Source organism: Mixophyes fleayi, chromosome 9 (assembly GCF_038048845.1).
Source record: "Mixophyes fleayi isolate aMixFle1 chromosome 9, aMixFle1.hap1, whole genome shotgun sequence".
NCBI classification, from domain to species: domain Eukaryota; kingdom Metazoa; phylum Chordata; class Amphibia; order Anura; family Limnodynastidae; genus Mixophyes; species Mixophyes fleayi.
Window position 1 is genome coordinate 131,436,940 of NC_134410.1, and position 19,204 is coordinate 131,456,143.

The 19,204-nt window shown below is 44.3% G+C and overlaps 1 protein-coding gene across 8 annotated transcripts in view; it reads left to right on the top strand.

Annotated features, from left to right (window-relative positions):
• The window catches only part of RALGPS1 (Ral GEF with PH domain and SH3 binding motif 1), a 312,153-nt gene that overhangs the window by 99,199 nt on the left and 193,750 nt on the right, over positions 1-19,204 (top strand). For all 8 annotated transcript variants that reach the window (XM_075185799.1, XM_075185803.1, XM_075185804.1 and 5 more), the window contains exon 9: positions 6,594-6,720. In XM_075185799.1, coding sequence (XP_075041900.1) covers positions 6,594-6,720 — 127 coding nt within the window. The remainder of the gene's footprint in view (positions 1-6,593; positions 6,721-19,204) is intronic.

The following is a 19,204-nucleotide window of genomic DNA, read 5'->3' on the forward strand; positions in this document are numbered from 1 at the left end:
TCTAATATGGACACAGGATTTTATGTCCTTATGCTTTGCTGGGATGTCCCGCACTAGAGACTGCTGGCCGAGCTATGATTGTACGTAACCCTCAGCTAAGGTGGGCTTATTGGGACAATGGGGTTATAGACAAACTCTGAAACTCCTCTGGAAGGTAAAGAAAATTCTTTTTGCCAATTTTTAACAAGCACCAGGAGCAATGTAGTCACTAGAAAATGTAATTTGTACTCTGTGTTGTTTGAGTAGCTTGTGAATCAGAAGCAGTTTAGGAGGCACACGAGACCAGGTTTGTTTTGTGATGGAGTCCAGGTTTATTTAGAAGGGGATAGATTTCCATGGTTTGGAATGTCGCTGGGTGGAGGTTTACATCTGTATTATCCCAGATGTGGAAGCTGCAGAACCTCTTGGGAAGAATACCAGTCAGCAGGATTTTGTCACTAAAATCTCTACCCCGAGCTAGTACAACTTCAGTGGACTCTTTCTTAGCAGCCGTGTTTACAGAAACTGTCTGCTTTCTAGGACTGAGCGACGGTATCGAGCACTGCGTCTCTGTGATTACAATGGTTTCCAGTGAATTGTTAGACTGCGTGCTCGTGAATAGTGGTTCAGCCAAAACACCCAACATTTATCCAAAAAATATCAGGTCAAAATAAGCCCAACCCCCGATCTGAGCAAACCACACCCCCAATTCATCCAAAGCATGACCTAATCATCCAGACCACGCCCATTTTATGGCAAAACTCCTCCTACTTTCAAAATCCCCATCTGTTTTGCTGTAAGCGACACCCCTTTCCAAACCCGCAAATCTGGACTATAGTGAGTTATGGTTCATCCCATGAAATGCTGCGTGACATGAGGGGATATTTAGTTAAGTATAAGTTTTTTTTATTACTTAAAGATACACATTAAAGGGAACTTAGCGATACTTGGAGAAGCGATAATGGGTTCTTATCCACAGCATCCAATCAAATGTTTACTTTCATTTTCTACCCTGTCCTAAGGAAATAGCAGCTTGAATCTGATTAGTTGCTATGGGTAACAGCAGTATTTTCCTGCATATTTGCGCGCTACACGCCACGCTTTCCAACCAGTGCCAACTCCTCTGTGTACCTTATTACACGCTACACGCTGTCCAACCAGTGCCTGTAAACCCCATGTACTCCGTTGCACGCTACCACACACCCCACACTCCGTGTACCCAGCTGTACCCTCAGCATTGTGCCTACAGTGTGAAACACCTCAGTGTATTTCGGGGGGGCCACCTCTCTTTGTATCGCATCCATACATCTTCCAGTGTGTTCCCACGTTGGTACAAAACCTCAGGTTCTCACACTGTAACTATAGATCAGGGCTTCATTGCACAGATTATAAACACTGGAAGCGCCGAATCCCCATAAAATATTTTATATCTTCATATAATTCAGGTCCTGAGTGCTTTATTGGTTATGGAAGCTCTGAGGTTTATTGCACAGTTTTATTTGTGTAGTAATCCAGAGTCTGTGTTTTGGGGTGGGGGGGAATTGTAAGGGGGGGTTATACATACATTTCCAGACTTTTAATGATATGTATGTTTGGAATGTATGTTCCCCTGTGAATGTTTATAGTGGGCACTGTCCAAAACTTATGGCTTGTAACGATTATATGATTATGGTATACAGCCCATAAACCCACGGAAGACACACAATTCCTCCGGTTTAGAACGGCAGTATGATGTCAGGGGCAGCATGGAAATGGTTTTAGGTTGGTTGAATTTTCTTACTCCATGCAATCCACTATTTCTCCAGTAAAAGTAACAGAGGGGCAATGGATAAATGAGCAGGATCATATGGAGTACACAGTCACTAATGTAGAACACGCCTAGGGTAGTGCCAATTCTAAATATCCCCTGCTCTGTGCCAATCACAAAGCAGATGGGTCTTCCCACTTCCTGTTCTGTGCTAATCACAAAGCAGATAGCTCCTCCCACAGCCTGTTCTCTATCAATCACTAAGCAGATGGGCCCTCCCACTTCCTATTCTGTGGAAATCACAAAGCACATGGGTCCTCCCACTACCTGCTCTGTGACAACCACAAAACAGATGGGTCCTCCCGCTGCCTGCTTTGTGCCAATCAAAAAGCACATGGGTCCTCCCACTTCCTGTTCTGTGGAAATCACTAAGCAGATGGGCCCTCCCACTTCTTATTCTGTGGAAATCACTAAGCAGATGGGCCCTCCCACTTCTTATTCTGTGGAAATCACTAAGCAGATGGGCCCTCCCACTTCCTATTCTGTGGAAATCACTAAGCAGATGGGCCCTCCCACTTCTTATTCTGTGGAAATCACTAAGCAGATGGGCCCTCCCACTTCCTATTCTGTGGAAATCACTAAGCAAATGGGCCCTCCCACTTCTTATTCTGTGGAAATCACTAAGCAGATGGGCCCTCCCACTGCCTGCTCCGTGCCAATCACAGATAACTCCTCCCATTGCTTGCTACTCTCTAGTTTGGTCCTGTACCTGCTGTGAATCTGCATGATGTTCATCCCTCACCCACAAATTAGAATAAAAATGTTCTTGTATTTCCAAAATAACCTTCACGGGTATTATCACTTTCATGGTTATGTTATGATTGATACTGTTTCATTCCGTCCTTCCAGTGCAATGTTCCCTTTCTCCCCATAAAATGCAGCAGCTGTCGGGTTTCCGGAGCACTTCTGGCCGTGTGATCTTACTGATGAGATAGTTTATGAATTTTGTTGAGTTCTGTACATTCTAAGAAGTTTCAGGCGTGTAGACAAATATAATTCCTGGGAGAGCAGCCGGGCCAAACTCTTATAGAGTGATACAAACTTCAGCAGGATATTTTCCATTTCTCCCAGCACGTGTTTGTTAACGTGTAATAAAGGCTGAGCACATGCAGTTCTCTTTATTCATTTGTGTCACATGAACGTGTGAGTAACGTACTTGTTTTTACAAACATTATCAGAAACTGAAACCCCCTGAACTGTATTCTACCTTCCGAACATAACCGGAAACATGGATTTTAGTTTACCATTTATTTCCATCAATAGACATTATATTCAAGTTATTGCTGTAGGAATGAGGTCCTGTAGCTTCAGCCAGGAGTCGTTGTTACTGATTTCACTCCACAGAGAGACGTATGACTTTACCCGACATAACAATCAGATCTCACCAGTGCCGCCCAGCCTTCCACCACACAGGACCAGACATCACATGATTGGATAGATGATGACCATATGGCACCATGGGAGTTGTCCATAATGCGTTGTGGTCATCAGTGTTGGTAAACGAGTCCTTGTGAGTCTGTACTTGGTGTGTAGTGCAGTGGTGGGCAACAGGCGGCCCGCCGGGTCTACACCTGCGTCCCCCAGCCCGAGGCGGCCCGCCAGGTCTACACTGGCACCCCCCCCCCAGCCCGAGGCGGCCCGCCAGGTCTACACCGGCACCCCTCCAGCCCGAGGCGGCCCGCCGGGTCTACACCGGCACCCCCCCCCAGCCCGAGGCGGCCCACCGGGTCTACACCGGCACCCCCCCCAGCCCGAGGCGGCCCGCCGGGTCTACACCGGCACCCCCCCAGCCCGAGGCGGCCCGCCGGGTCTACATCGGCACCCCGCCAGCCCGAGGCGGCCCGCCGGGTCTATACCTGCGTCCCCCAGCCCGAGGCGGCCCGCCAGGTCTACACCGGCACCCCCCCCCCCAGCCCGAGGCGGCCCGCCAGGTCTACACCGGCACCCCTCCAGCCCGAGGCGGCCCGCCGGGTCTACACCGGCACCCCCCCCAGCCCGAGGCGGCCCGCCCGGTCTACACCGGCACCCCCCCCCAGCCCGAGGCGGCCCGCCGGGTCTACTCCGGCACCCCCCCAGCCCGAGGCGGCCCGCCGGGTCTACACCGGCACCCATCCAGCCCGAGGCGGCCCGCCGGGTCTATACCTGCGTCCCCCAGCCCAAGGTGGCCCATTGGGTCTACACCTGCGTCCCCCCAGCCTGAGGGGGTCCGCTGGGTCTACATCTGCGTCCCCCAGCCCGAGGCGGCCCGCCGGGTCTACACCTATGTCCCCCAGCCCGAGGAGGACCGCCGGGTCTACACCTACGTCCCCCAGCCTGAGGGTGCCCTCCGGATCTACACCTGCGTCCCCCAGCCTGAGGGTGCCCTCCGGGTCTACACATGCGTCCCCCAGCCCGAGGGAGTCCGCTGGGTCTACACCTGCGTCCCCCAGCCCGGGGCAGCCCGCCGGTCTACACCTATGTCCCCCAGCCTGAGGGGGCCCTCCGGGTCTACACCTATGCCCCCCAGCCCAAGGGTGTCCGCCGGGTCTACTCCTGCGGCCCCCAGCTTGCTAATCCTGACCTGTGCATGTAGAGAGTAAGACTGAGTGGAAGCAGCTGGCTCCCTTGTCATGTGACTTCTTCTGCACACTGCAGCACAACCAATCAGAGGGGGAGGAGCTAATGCAGCATAACCATAGGAGGAGGAGTTAGTGCTGTGCAACGAATCAGAGGTTGGAGGAGGGGTTAGTGCAGTGCCTCCTGACCACTTCCTCTCCCTTCTTCCTCTCGGGCTGCAGATCAGGAGGTGGAGGCTGGGGGCCTGTGGGGCTGTTTTGGAGCAAGTGGCAGATCTGAGTAACGTGTGGTTGAGCTCTTGGGTGCATTTTGTGATGACCGATGTGGAGGTGTCAAAGTTGTTTTGAAATTAAGAGCATTGTGCACCCTTAAATTATATTGCGTTGCCCATATCTGGGGTAGAGTATTCTACATATTCAATAATGTTACTTTTTAAAGGTGTTTCCCACTTTCCCACCTTCCTGCAACTTTGGTGTAAGGCATTTATATATCTACCAGGGCTTGGATATGACACAGCTCTCCACTGCTCTTTGTTTCCTATACAACTATAGTCATAGAGCAATTTTGTGTTCAGTCATCATGGCAGCTCTGCCTCGTGATATAAAGGTCTTGGTGAAAAACACAGAAGGAAGCCGCAAAATGAAAGCATCTTATTTAGTTACAGTAGCAGGAAAAGTACAAACCGATGATAATAAATCAACTATGTTTGTAGGTGGAAAATTGCTTTACCCTCCAATGCTTTTACAATGTTCTAATGCCAAACACAAAAGGCAGACGTCAGACTAAATCCCAGGAATGTTCACTGCTTGAATTAATAAAAACGTTAGACATACTATAAAGTGTGGCCATTTAAGCTCGAATAAGCAACATTTTCTAGTTTATTTTAACATTTTTCAGAACCTTAAACACTGATCCTCCAACTCGAGCTTCATACTTCGAACCGCTAAGTTGTGATTGTGAAGAAGATCTGGGCCCTTAAAATGACCAAATTTGGAGCTGGTTCAAATTTTTGAGCATCCCTACTCCTAACGCAGCATTATTGGTTCCAAATTTTGGCACATTGGTCCGGTGTTGCTTTCTGTTTGGCCCCCAAGTAGTCGGCCTGACCGAGGATGAACTCACAAATCTATGAAATCTTCACATAATTTATTAGATTGTCCGTTGGTTTTGTTTTATTGTGAAGTGATTTTGTGGTGTACCACTTACACTCATTGATGGCCCAGCGCTGTATATTAGTTTCTGCAGACAGCGAGATCAGTGTGAATCCTGTATGGAAATATTCTTTGTGTCTCATAGTGTGTACTTGTGTGCTAGACAGACTCATGTGTGACTCAGTAAGAACTTTACAGGTTGTTAAATGTACATTCCAGCTGCATAAATCTTAGTCGTGTTTGGACAAATATTATTGACTAAATGCAGGACTAGGGAACATGGCACAACTGTATCATCTGCAAAAAGGGCCCCTTATGTCGGAGGCGGGTGAGAATGGTCGTCACACCTAATAGAAGGATTGCAGCAGATTGCACAGGAGGTACTATGTACCTCAACCTCAATGCCTCAATGATTGATTAGTTTGTAGGCTGGATATTGGTTCAGCCCCCGATACACTTTGAAGCTGACAACATAAGTTACAATCTGTTCATTCAACTGGATTGCTGAACAGTTTGTTTATCTGTGATGGATACGTGGTGTTGTGTTAGCTCCTGGAAAATGCACACATTGTGTAATGAGTTTTTTGCTGTATAACACACTTACTAATAACGCAGAAACATTATATATTTATAAATATATTTATAAACATTGAGTTCTAATTCCATAATTTCGGCTACATACCTTTTAGAGACTGATGTGAGTGAGTTCTCTGTACAGCGCTGCGGAATTAGTGGTGCTATATAAATAACTGATGATGATGATAGTGCAGTAAGAGAAGTCCGTAACGACTTTTAATTCCCTTATAATTTATGTTTTCGGTACATTACCTCGTATTCTGCACACAATCCGCCTGGCTCTATCATATCCCGTACAAAGCTGAATCCAGATACTGGGTCCCTTTTCAGCTATTATACTAACCGAATAAAGTGGAAAATAACTTTCCACTTTATGTTTCTTTATAAGGTGGGAAATATTACTAATGTTTCTCCTCTCTGCTTGTACGTCGCATTGTCCCTCTTTAAGTTATGTAAAAATTAAGAACAGTCTAGATGTAAATATTGGGATATTTTGTTCTGATTTTTCTTCTTAACTTTTCCAGCTTCTCAATCGGAAGGACAAGACCACTTTTGATAAACTGGATTACTTGTTGTCTAAAGAGGATAATTACAAGCGCACACGAGAGTACATCCGAAGTTTAAAGATGGTCCCATCGATCCCGTACTTAGGTAAGTGTCGCGCTCAGTAATGTATGAAGTTGTCCCTGGTGCCACAGTGTTCCTTCGCTTGGTATGGTACATGTATGGTATATGTTATTGGTGACTAAACATGTGGAAAAATATCTATTTAATATATAATGGTGTTTTTCGCCGTTAAGCGAGTTTAATATATTGTTGTTTCTCCAACAACTTCAACTAAATGTACAGCCTTTTCTTCCTGTCTTCCTGCTGAGTGTTTCAACCTGATCTTTATATCATCACAGAGGAATAGACACAGAACTGCGCTCTGGATGTAATTACATCAGAATGGGGTCATACCCCGAGGGGCTATGAAATTAAATAACTCTCAAGTACATATATATGGATAAAATGCAAAGACACAAAACAAAAACCCATTGTATTTAGTAAGTGTTGCCGGATGACGTGTAGAAGCCAATAAATGAAAGTAATCTGAAGGTGTAAAATGACTAAATACTATGATGCAAAAACAGCACCAATAGCTGGGATAATGCAGTCTATGCCCTCTAGGCTATAGCGACTTTTCTACAAAGAACAGCAGTCCACAGTGACTTGTAATATCCATAATAATTATAATTTACAGTTTTTGCATTATTCCTGATAATACACAAGTTTTCCGAATGAATGCTGAAATGATGATATCAGAAATCACTGCTTACAATGGCATCAGATCTGACGGTTTATGCAGTTTTACAGGAGTTTACAGATATATTATCACTTGTGTAGTATTGTTGTATAATCCATTTAGTCCCTGTAATAAATGTTGGATATTTTCAGTATCTATCTTACCGGCCGTATTCAGTAGCTCCATAGAGGAAGTATTGCTCAGTACGTTAAACAATAGGTTGTTCGTAATCTATTAACTTGAATGAATTACTATCATATAGTGCTCCTTGGCACTGTATATTAGGGAAAACAGGGACATACATAAAACAAGGACATACAAGGCAGACAAAATAAACGCAGACATAAAACAAAGGGTGTGGAGGACCCTGCTCACTAGAAGGCTTACATTCTAAGTGGGAGAGGGCACAGCTGAAACAAGAGGAGTGAGTGTGGCTCAGAGTGGAGATTGGGACAGGTGTGAGGGGACATTCCTGTGACTTCCCCAATCTTAGGGACCTGGTGATTATAGAAGGGTGGATTCGGCCCAGGATGTTATATTGGGGGAGGGGGTTATCAGACTCTTAGACTGACAAAATATTCTTCATTTGTAAAATCCTGTGATCTAGTGCTGTAAGATTTCATTGTTTTTTATTGTGTAATATTTTTCCTCTACCTACAATGTTGTTCTTTATTTTTGTATAATATTCTGGCAACAATTAAGTGCTTTTTGTATGTTTTGTTTTTTTTTCTTTTTCCTTATCTGTGAAAAAAATATAAATAATGAAAATAAGCGAAGAAACCCCCATTTGTGTTTAGTCATACTGTGTATTAGGAGGTGTCGCGAGCGGAGAAAGCTCATTCGGATTCACCCTTATTGACGTCAAAATAATTTTTTATATTCACAAACCAGTGAAATTATAAAGCAAATGTTTGTTGTATATTTGGGTCTTTGACCACTACGGTTTATTAGTGTAAGTAGGAGGACTGGATCTATCAATGTGCTTCATATAAAGCACATCCTCGGATATCTTATTCTGGGGGACGGTAAATAACGGGTTATTGTAGAGACACAGAGATAACTGTTTAGTTTGCTGGATTGTAGGTTTCATGCTCAGAAAGTATCAGCTCAGCACAGTTGCGGTTTACTCCGTACCATAATGTTGGGCTGTAAATGATATAATTGAGAATGTTTGTGGTTCCAGGAACTCCACAATCCATGTAATAATTATGGTTTTCCTTTTTCTTTTCTTCTTGAGCTCTCTGGGTTTGTTAGATGTCAGTGCGGTGTTTTGCAAAATGTTCTGCAGGTTTTGAAATGTGGGTGATAAACATTGGTACAGGGTATGTTCCTTACATTCATATAATCTGTATTCTGAAACATTATTGTTATTGTTTTTAGACAACAGGACACATGTATCAAAGTGCTTCACAAGTAGCTGCTGTAAAGACAGCAATTCATAATGCTTGTAATCCATAAACTGTACTACAAAGAAGTCGGTGACCTGCTTAATCCATGTGCCAAAGTCATGATACACTGCTAGTAAAGCTTTGCCTACTTTTTGGCTACGGAAGTCAAGATTTTCCTGCATAATTGGATGTCAAGGAGTCATATCTTAGACTCCTTTTTGGTTTGGGGGTTTCAATGGGAAGGGTTCAAAATGTGCACGTGCTGTCAGTGTTCTGCTAGTCTAGTCTATGAAAGTACTCATGATTATCAGTCCTACACTGTATACTCCAAGTATAAAGATATATTCACCTGCCCCCAGCCACTACGACGCCATAATTTCCACAGAGGCGAGTCTGATACCGGGTTAAAAGTTTACACCAATGAATTGTTGGTAAATGATATGTAAATGTGATGGCGGGACTGGTTTTCTGTTCTTTGTCATGTTGCAGCAGCGGAATCTGGGGCCACTTCAGTTTTCATTAAAGTGTTTGTCTATCTGGCTAAAGCAAGTTGCATTATACCTGTCTGTGTTACAGATATTCTATATAAAAGCATATTGCAGTGTGCACACAGTAACTGATCGGACATGTCCGTTACAGCCTGGTTGCTGTTGGTTACAGTACATGTGCACATTGCACCCTCTTACTGTGTGATCCTCCATGTTTATTACATTACTGTTGCTGTACAGAAGTTTCCCCTATCCCGATGTTATCTCCCGCATCGGTTATCAGGCCTGGTCTATGGCAGCTTCGTATAACAGACCTCGTATCTTTTTGGGTGACGTACTGGAAGAGATATGTTCTACAGATCTTTCCAAACTCCTGAACCGTACGTGAACACAAAAAAACAAACAATTAATCTGGATGATTAATCAGAGTCTGACATCTGTTTTCAACCGAGCTTTCTATTTGTTGAATATCATGTCCCTGATGTAGACACATTATTTCCACCAACACATTACAAAAGATTACACAGAATCCACGTTCTGTCTTCAGCCATCTGTCTTTAATATTTCACGGAGACGTTTGGAAACGTTCTGCAGTGTCCTTCAGTTTGAGGCTGGATCTCGGCGGTAGATGTATGGTTTTAATGTCTGCTATAAGCCGGCTCCGGAGGGATTGGACTCTGTAGCTGTAATGTGCTTTAGTGCTGTGTGGTTCTCCCCGTAGCACATACCTCATAACGTGTCTGACACTACCCTGAATAAGATAATACTAGAGCCAAACTAGAGGTTGACTTGCTAGTCGTATATATGTCTGTTCTAATCTTTAATATTCAAATAAATACTTACCTCTACTCTTCAAGCCTTCAGACAAGTTAATCAGATTCCTTAACCACTCTCTTAATCTCCCTAGGTTACCTTATTACCACCCTTTACACAGTTAATACAAAACAAGGACCCTCTGACCAACGTTGCTATGTGATTGGATCATACAGCCACTAAGCAGTGATTACCTCTGGGAGTTGGCTGAACCAATGTGCAATATGTAGCACTTACCCTCATGTATCAACCTCCCATTGTCTTATAGATTGTAAGCTTTTGAGCAGGGCCCTCTTACCTCTCTGTCTATATTACCCAGTAATGGTTTATTACTGTCTGTCCCCAATTGCAAAGCGCTACGGAATTTGCTGGCGCTATATAAATTGATGATGATGATGAAAGTACCTTTATCTGTACGTTTCATACTGGATATATAACTTATATAAATCTTCTGTCTTCACCCTTCTTGTATCTCTTATGTTTGTATAGAGGGAGAGAGCAGTTTCGGTGATTATGATGAAGTAATTGACATTGGTTTATTCTCCATTGTATAGCAGAGAACTTGGCACAATCAACTGTCCCCATTTTCATGGAGAAGGCCGGAGATGTGCTGAACCAAGGGGGTGTGGGTTATTGATTTTAGGCATGTTCTCTGACAAGGGGGGGTGAGGGAAGATAAGGGGACATCCTTATTGAATCATGGGCGTAATCATTTTTGTCCCGATATTTCTATCTTCTTGGCTATAGGAGCTTGGCCACACCTGGTGAAGCAATAGGCAGAGCTCAGGAAGGGTTCTGTATGATCCCAGAGAGTCTATGGTGAGGTTGGCTGTGTACAGAGGCTGAAGCCCGACCACAGAGCGCTTCTCCGACATTGGGTTGTATAAAGATTGCTCCATTGCTAAATGGGAACAATACAAAGACAAAAGAGTAGGTTGTAGCCTAAATACAGGTGGAGCAGCTTTTATTGTAATGGCAAGGGTGACCACAATCTGTTGGTGCTAATTGATTAGTCAAGTGAGTGATCATGGCAACAATGTACCAAGATAATCACTGCTCACCAAATATAAGGATATATTTTACAAAGGATCGTTTACACCTATCTGTCTTTATCTCACTATTCACTCATTAATAAACACATGAAAGCACATTTGAAATAGGGAAAATATGTATCCGCTACACCGTTTCCTTTCGTTCTAAAATGTTACTTTTATCCAGGATTCCGTTAAAAAATTTTAATTAATTAACTTCTAAACTAATTTTATTTATTTTTCTTATACAGCGGATCTTCGCCTTTTTAGTGATTTGCATTTATTGCAAAACAATTTATTTATTGAAAAATACATATTTTTTATACTTTTTATTTAGCTTTTTGATACAAATAATGTTTTTTTTGTTTTTTTTTAAATTGGCATATAACTAAGAGTAAACAAAAACAGGACAGTCATTAAATACTAATATATAATGTTTAAATATATCTATGAAGATATTAAAAATAAGAAAATATGCCTAACAATAATGTATCGTGCTGAAACCTTACATTGATGTTTGTACTCAGAGTGCGCAATCACGTGCTTGTTTCAACCTGTTTCTCAGCGCACTGGCGAGTTTGCAGTGGAAAAAGCAGAGAGGGTAGTAGTGGGGTCATAGCATTGTAGTGTTTGCCAGTGTATCATAGGTTCTGTGAGTACATAGTATGGTCAAGTGAAAATTATAATTTTATATAACAAATCTAAACTTGTATAGCTCATCGTTACCACTCAAACACCTAGAAATTATTTCTCGCACCCACTGTCCTCAAGTGCATTATTTTCAGATATTCGGTTGTGACACATGCAGCGACCAACAACCAAATCTATCCCCTGACAGGATTGTTAAATAACCTATAAGTAATTTACATTTTTATTTTTTAATAAAACCTGAAATAGTGATGATTCTATTGAACATTTAGAGCTGCAGATTGTTATACGGTTTATAGTTAATTCTGACCAACGACAAGAAACATCTGTTTGCTGGTGTAACTGACGGTCTGTCCTCATGTTATGTGATGGGGTAAACAAATGAGCTAAAGTCTGCGGCCTAATCTATCATGTGACGTAATATTCAATATCAGACTGAAAAGGAGAACAATCTGAAAGGGGGCTGGGGGCTTCACTGTGGTGGGGGGGCTTCACTGTGGTGGGGGGGCTTCACTGGGGGGGGGCTTCACTGGAGGGAGTGGGGGGCTTCACTGGGGATGGGGGCTTCACTGGGGGGGGCTTCACTGGAGGGAGTGGGGGGCTTCACTGGGGATGGGGGCTTCAGGCCCAAAAGAGGTTCTAATCTACTTTATAATATATAAATACAGGTTAATCATACTAATAATAATGTTATGTGTTTTACTAATCCGGCCACTGCAATTAGACTTTGCACATTAGCGTTAGATGTAAAGTTCCAATCAGCAGAATGGCTAGTAAATATAGAAAATAAAAATAAGAGATGAGTTTATTAACAGTGAAAATATCTTGCCCATGTCGTTTTAGTAGTAACCATTGACGTGTATAATTATTTAATTTATAAATCTGCATCTGTGCTAGAAATAGTAGTTGTTCTTCCTGCTTGATATTTGATCCTATTATTGCTCTCCCTTTGTCCTATATTGTGCCCCCTTTCCCCTAGTTTTGGCTACGTGAGAGAGTCCTGACAGTTGTTACAATGTATCAGGTTTGATGATTATCAGATAGAAAATCTGCTGAAATAACACTGTAGCCTCGTATCGGCTATTTCAGCGGCCTGACCATAGTGGCGGTGAGCAGCCTGGGTGTAGAGTGCTAGCTCCTTGGTATAGAGGATTCTGTGTCCATCCTGTAGTTGTTCAGTGACCTCCAGCAAAGGCTGCTAGATTAAGTAATGTTCTTTCAGACTGAATAGGATACTATGTAAGGGGTGCATGAGGACCTCGCTCCGATTATCTTCTCCCCCTCTTTTTCTCTGTCTCGTTTTTCCATCTGCCCCCACAAGTGCTCTGCAGATCTCTCCCGGCATTTTACCAGTAAGAGATTTTTAGTATTTAACAAAATCAATCCGCAGCTCTGGGAGGGTTGTAATCAGTCCAGGGTCAAGTGCAGTTCAACTATCATAAATGTTGTTTTTATCAGTCAAATCCCTTCATCAAATTTCCAATGATCGCGTTTCCAGGTCCTGCTCAGGGTTCCACTTGAAATATTGCCCTGGCGATTACCCCATGGTTTACAAGAGGTCATACTGTGTCTCTAACTCTAATTAGGGTGATGGCAGTGGCCATTTTCTGAGAGACCAAAAGTGATTAGTAATATTAGTAGTACTTACTGAAGTGTGCGTGGGGTGGTATAGTTGTTTCCTTCTAGGCACCTAGCTCTGAAAGTCCTCAAACTCTACACCCAGTCTTAGTTCACTGCTTGGTAACGAGAAAGTTAGTTGTGGAGCTGGCAGCTGTAGTGGCGCAGTACAGTAACAGCTGACCAATGAATATCCACCAGGCTATCTCTCTGAAGAAATAAAAGATCAAGGATTATCACTTTGGGTCCTCCTGTATACTTTGTTGTATGAATCACATTATGATGTTGTCCCCAGAGCTGACACTCTATCCCTCCCTCTTCATCCTCTGCACTATGAGGGTCTCTCTACTTGTCCTGATCTCACCTCACTACAGGGTATCTCTTCTCTTTTAGCTGTTCTACATTCTGCCCCGCTTGGTACTTACAGGTGGGCAGACAGATCTCTGCTCACTGGCAAGTCAGGTTGGCACAACCTCCGCTCGCTCTCCGTGGCACACAGTAGTTTCTCTGACAAGTCACTGCCAGGTCCCGGAGTTCCATCTGAGCGGGCATCATTCTGTTTAGCAAGGTCCCGCGGTCTCCCTCGCTGTACTATTGCTGTCTCATTTAGCAGCTGGCGCTATCTGTAGCCCAGAGTCCTTCCTATCCTAATAACATCTGATAGACAACAGTCCCTGTCACAGAAAGGTCTACAACTGGAGTTTTCCTGAAGGTTTAACTAAGGGTTGAAAGTGAGGTAGGAGTAAAAGCTCCTCCGCATCTTTAGGTGCTCCGGTCCCGCTCACTGCATTACTGGCCCGCCCACTGCATCACTGGCCGCCCACTGTATTACTGGCCCGCCGACTGCATTACTGGACCACCCCAGCAGAGATTCCGTTACAGTCACTTGAGCATTCCACAATAATCACGTGTGCAGGACAGAAGGATGACCTGAGAGGCCACACCTCACCTGATTGCTAGCATGTTACAACAACCATCCTCTTACCTCATTTCAATTGTTTAAAATTTATTTTCCTAAAATTCTGTTTGTTGGAGCCTAATTCATTAATTGGTTATGAGAGTGAGAGGTCATCTTTGAGTTCTGTTTACATCACCCTTCTCTTATGCTAATTGCAGGGCATTATTACCACCTGGCATCCCTTGAGGCTACCTTGAGTCCTGAAGATGGGAGGGGCCTGGCTACGGGAGAGGCCTAGGTGTAAAGGGAGGGGGGGCCCGGCAGTGAACAGAGGGGCCTAGCTACGGGAGGAGCCGTAGGTGTAAAGGGGAGGGGCCTAGGTGTAATGGGAGGGACCCAGCATTGAACAGAGGGGTCTGGCTATGGAAGGGACCTAGGTGTAAAGGGATTGGCCTAGCTTTGCATGCTTACTCGCAGGCTGGTACATGCTGAGAAGAGCTCTGCGAAGGTCTGAGCATTTCGTAAATACGAATCATACTCCCTATCCCCTGTTGCTCTGGAGACTGGTGACTGGCAGTTACGCTGCTGCTGACCAAGTGGAGAAACGCGCAGAGGTAACGGGTTGATGGGCATTTTGGCTTTGGCACGCCATCAACACTTACATTTGCAAATGTTGGTACTAGCCTGCAATAGCCTGAAAAACACTTAATACTACATGGACACTTTCACAGCTTTGTATGTATTTACCGGTAAAATGATCCCAAACTTTGGCCGGCTGAGAGGAAAGTTTTGGAGCCGAAGACTAAGACCCGTCTGCAGTCATAATGTCGTTCTGTCAGTATATAGACGTTATATGGGAACGTATATCATGTTTCTGGGCACAGAGTCAACCTCTTTCCTATCAGGATGTCATTATGTTGCTGGAGTTAACCTGGGGGGATTCATCCTGATATTATAGCAGCATTAAATCTGATTTATAACAGCCACATGAGTTTCCCAAGGTAGGTAGTTCTCACCGGTACTGCAGGTTGACCATCAGAAGAGGACTCTCCAGGGACATTGTCCGTGACCCGTAAGTTTGATACAGCGTTTGGCTTAAAGATTACAAAGGATTCTGGAACATTAATGTTCTCCTTAAATGACCTGCACAGCTCTAACCCACACACACAATATTACAGAAAGCAGCGCCAGCAACACAAGACATTTTCCGTAGAGTTCAGTCTTTTAAGAATGTGCAAATTTACTTTAGAACATATCGAAGGGGTAAGTTTCTGAGCTTTGTCCAGGAAGTAAAGTTTAATATGTACAAAGTAGCAAAGCAGCCGCTTGACGGCAATTCCTGCTCACGGTCTCTGCCACCCGCTCATTTTGTGTGGTTTTCTCATGAAGATCAAATTGATTCATTCAAACATATCTATGTAAAACAGAATTCAAATATAAAGAAATATGTTGCTTTCTTTAATATTGCGTGCAAGTTGCCCCTCCGCAGCTGTCATTTTCTTGAAGACCTTGTTAGCGGATGTCAGCCTTTATTGACAATGGGTGATACAAAACTCTGGGTGCTGAATTGCGCTTCTCATTTATATTTTTTCGGACATCAGCTCAGCACAGACAGGCAGGCAGCAGGCTTAGGGTGAATGCGAGACAGACAGTCGGTGGATTCAGGGTGATCGGCAGGCAGTGGGTTCAGCAGGGTGAAAGGGACACACAGGCAGTGGATTTAGGATGAAATAGAGACAGGAAGTGGTTTAGGGATGACAAGTAGGCAGCCGTTCAAGGTAACAAGTAGGCAGCAGGTTTGGAGTGACAGACAGTAGGTAGGTTCAGCAGGGTTAAAGAAACAGACAGGCAGTGGGTTCAGGATCATCATCATCATCAGCAACTATTTATATAGCGTCACTAATTCCGCAACACTGTATATGGATGAAATAAAGGCAGGCAGCAGGTTTGGGGTGACAGGCAGGTAGCGGGTTTTAAGTGACAGGCAGGTATCGGGTTTGGAGTGACAGGCAGGTATCGGGTTTGGGGTGACAGGCAGGCAGCAGAATCTGGCTGACAGGCAGGCAGCGGGTTTGAAATGACAGGCAGGCAGCAGAATCTGGCTGGCAGGCAGCGGGTTTGAAATGGCAGGCAGCAGAATCTGGCTGACAGGCAGGCAGCGGGTTTGAAATGACAGGCAGGCAGCAGAATCTGGCTGACAGGCAGGCAGCGGGTTTGAAATGACAGGCAGGCAGCAGAATCTGGCTGACAGGCAGGCAGCGGGTTTGAAGTGACAGGCAGACAGCAGAATCTGGCTGACAGGCAGGCAGTGGGTTTGGAGTGACAGGCAGACAGCAGAATCTGGCTGACAGCAGGCAGCGAGTTTGGAGTGACAGGCAGACAGCAGAATCTGGCTGACAGGCAGGCAGTGGGTTTGGAGTGACAGGCAGACAGCAGAATCTGGCTGACAGCAGGCAGTGGGTTTGAAGTGACAGGCAGACAGCCGAATCTGGCTGACAGGCAGGCAGTGGGTTTGGAGTGACAGGCAGACAGCAGAATCTGGCTGACAGCAGGCAGCGAGTTTGGAGTGACAGGCAGACAGCAGAATCTGGCTGATAGGCAGGCAGTGGGTTTGGAGTGACAGGCAGACAGCAGAATCTGGCTGATAGGCAGGCAGTGGGTTTGGAGTGACAGGCAGACAGCAGAATCTGGCTGATAGGCAGGCAGTGGGTTTGGAGTGACAGGCAGACAGCAGAATCTGGCTGATAGGCAGGCAGTGGGTTTGGAGTGACAGGCAGACAGCAGAATCTGGCTGACAGGCAGGCAGTGGATTTGGAGTGACAGGCAGACAGCAGAATCTGGCTGATAGGCAGGCAGTGGGTTTGGAGTGACAGGCAGACAGCAGAATCTGGCTGACAGGCAGGCAGCAGAATCTGAACACTCTGGTTGCTGTGTGACCGGTATATTTCTATGGCATCTTGCTCGCTGCTGGATATAGAGGCGGGGCACTTGTTCCCCATGTCCACAGAAGTTGTGGCAGCAGCTTCTGTCGCCAAGGAGGCTGCAGAGATCACCAAAGCAGGAACAGAGATGGCAACAGCAATGACAGCTGAACTCGCTGGATCCAGAGGCTGAACCGAGGTCCAGACCCTCTCTAACAACAGTACTAGCGGTACTAATCAGTAATTTCCCGCTGGCTTCACAAATTTGTAACTGTTTTATATTTGTGATAAGATGATCGTGTGGGAGTTGGAATGATCTAGATGCAGCTATCTCTACCTGCCGTCTGCATGCAACCATATAACATCCATAAATATTAGTTCAGCATTGTGGGACAGTGATTAGCATCGCTGCTTGTCAGCTCTTGGGTCATGGGTTTGTTTCCAACTAGTGCCCTGTCTACGTGAAGTTGTCTCCCAGTGTGTGCGTGAGTTTCCTCTTTCTTTCCTATGACATACTGGTTGGTTAATCGTCTTCTGACTAAATTCCCCTAGTAATGTGTGACTGCGGTAAGGGACTGTGAGTGATGAGATATTCTCTGTAATGCGTTGTATAAATTATAGATAATAGACTTCTGCACATAAGTGGAAACTTATATCTGGCTGCTACGAATTAGTCCATTTGCACAGCTTGTGCCATGATGTTAACCATATGGTGGTCTCTGATTGTAACGCTTGGTGGATTGTTCATAGTAAAAAGAATCTTTCATTTCTAACTCCTTTAGCTTTTTGAGTAGAAACTTGGCAGCAGAAATCGCTGATAAGCTTCATATAAGGCGAGTAAAGTAGCACTCCGTCACTTCAAGAGTCTCAAATTATTTTATGCTGTTAGCTGTATTGTCTGAGTAAATTCTGGAAGTACTAAAGTACCAGAAACCTTTTTCTAGGTGTGTTTTACCGAGCACTTGAAGCGCAATTTAAGGGGCACGAACAGGAAAAGAGATGACGAACAAGCTAAACGTTGTCATGGTTTGGTTCGCCTTGAAAATCTAACGTTCTTATAATTGATTTACTCATTCTTTTATATAAAACATATTTTTTGGAAATAAAAAAATCTAGTTATAGTGGACCTTTAAGACCGTGAATTATAGCTTTCTATAGTTCTGATAATCTGATGTAGTTATAAACACATGAATGTATTCTTGCAGAAAGGGCTTTGTATAACGAGCTGTCGTTCTTTAAACCATAAAACAGATGTTTCAGCCACAGTTAACCCCTTTATGGGCCCCAGACACCATATTTCATACCACTTAGTCAAATATTTAAATGTAACATTCGGTGTGCTGTAATGTCTTTACCAGCCTTGAAAACACCTGGTTTAGTAAGTACGCCCACAGGATGATGCCTTCGCTCTAATCCATCCTAGTCAATGTTATTATACCCACACCGTCCTTCCTGTGTTCTATTTACTTATTACATTTTGTATTAGAAACTCTTCTAAGGCCAGTTACATATATACGCCAATACTTTCATTTAAAGAGCTACGATATGTAAACGTTTGTAGCATCTTGATGTATAAATCTACAGTATTTGAATTTGCACGAGCTGATATTTAAAATGGTGAAGGGAAGTAATTAATGATGGCTCTTCAGACTTCCTGGACCCATCTGAGCTATGTGCAAGGTATGGAAAACCTCTTACCTTCATTTCTCAAGTTGTTCTAATATTTAGGAATGTAAAATAAAATTCCAGAAGGGAGCAATTTGTTTATTGAAAGAGTCACTTAGCACAAGATTCCTAGATTAGATTCCTATAGTCAGTCAATGTAACCAAAGGTTAGTTTTAAAGTCGGCAGGCAGTTTCCTTGCTCCCATATCACTGTGCCACCAACAGCTGGTTACAGGGCAGCTGGGAGTTGTAGTTCCACAGGAGCTGCCACAAGTTGCCCACCACCTCTATAGCGACAATGCTGCTTACGGGACAGTGCGTCAGTCCTTATGCAGTATGCACCTATAAAACAAGTCCCGCCCACTCAAGTGACATATTTGA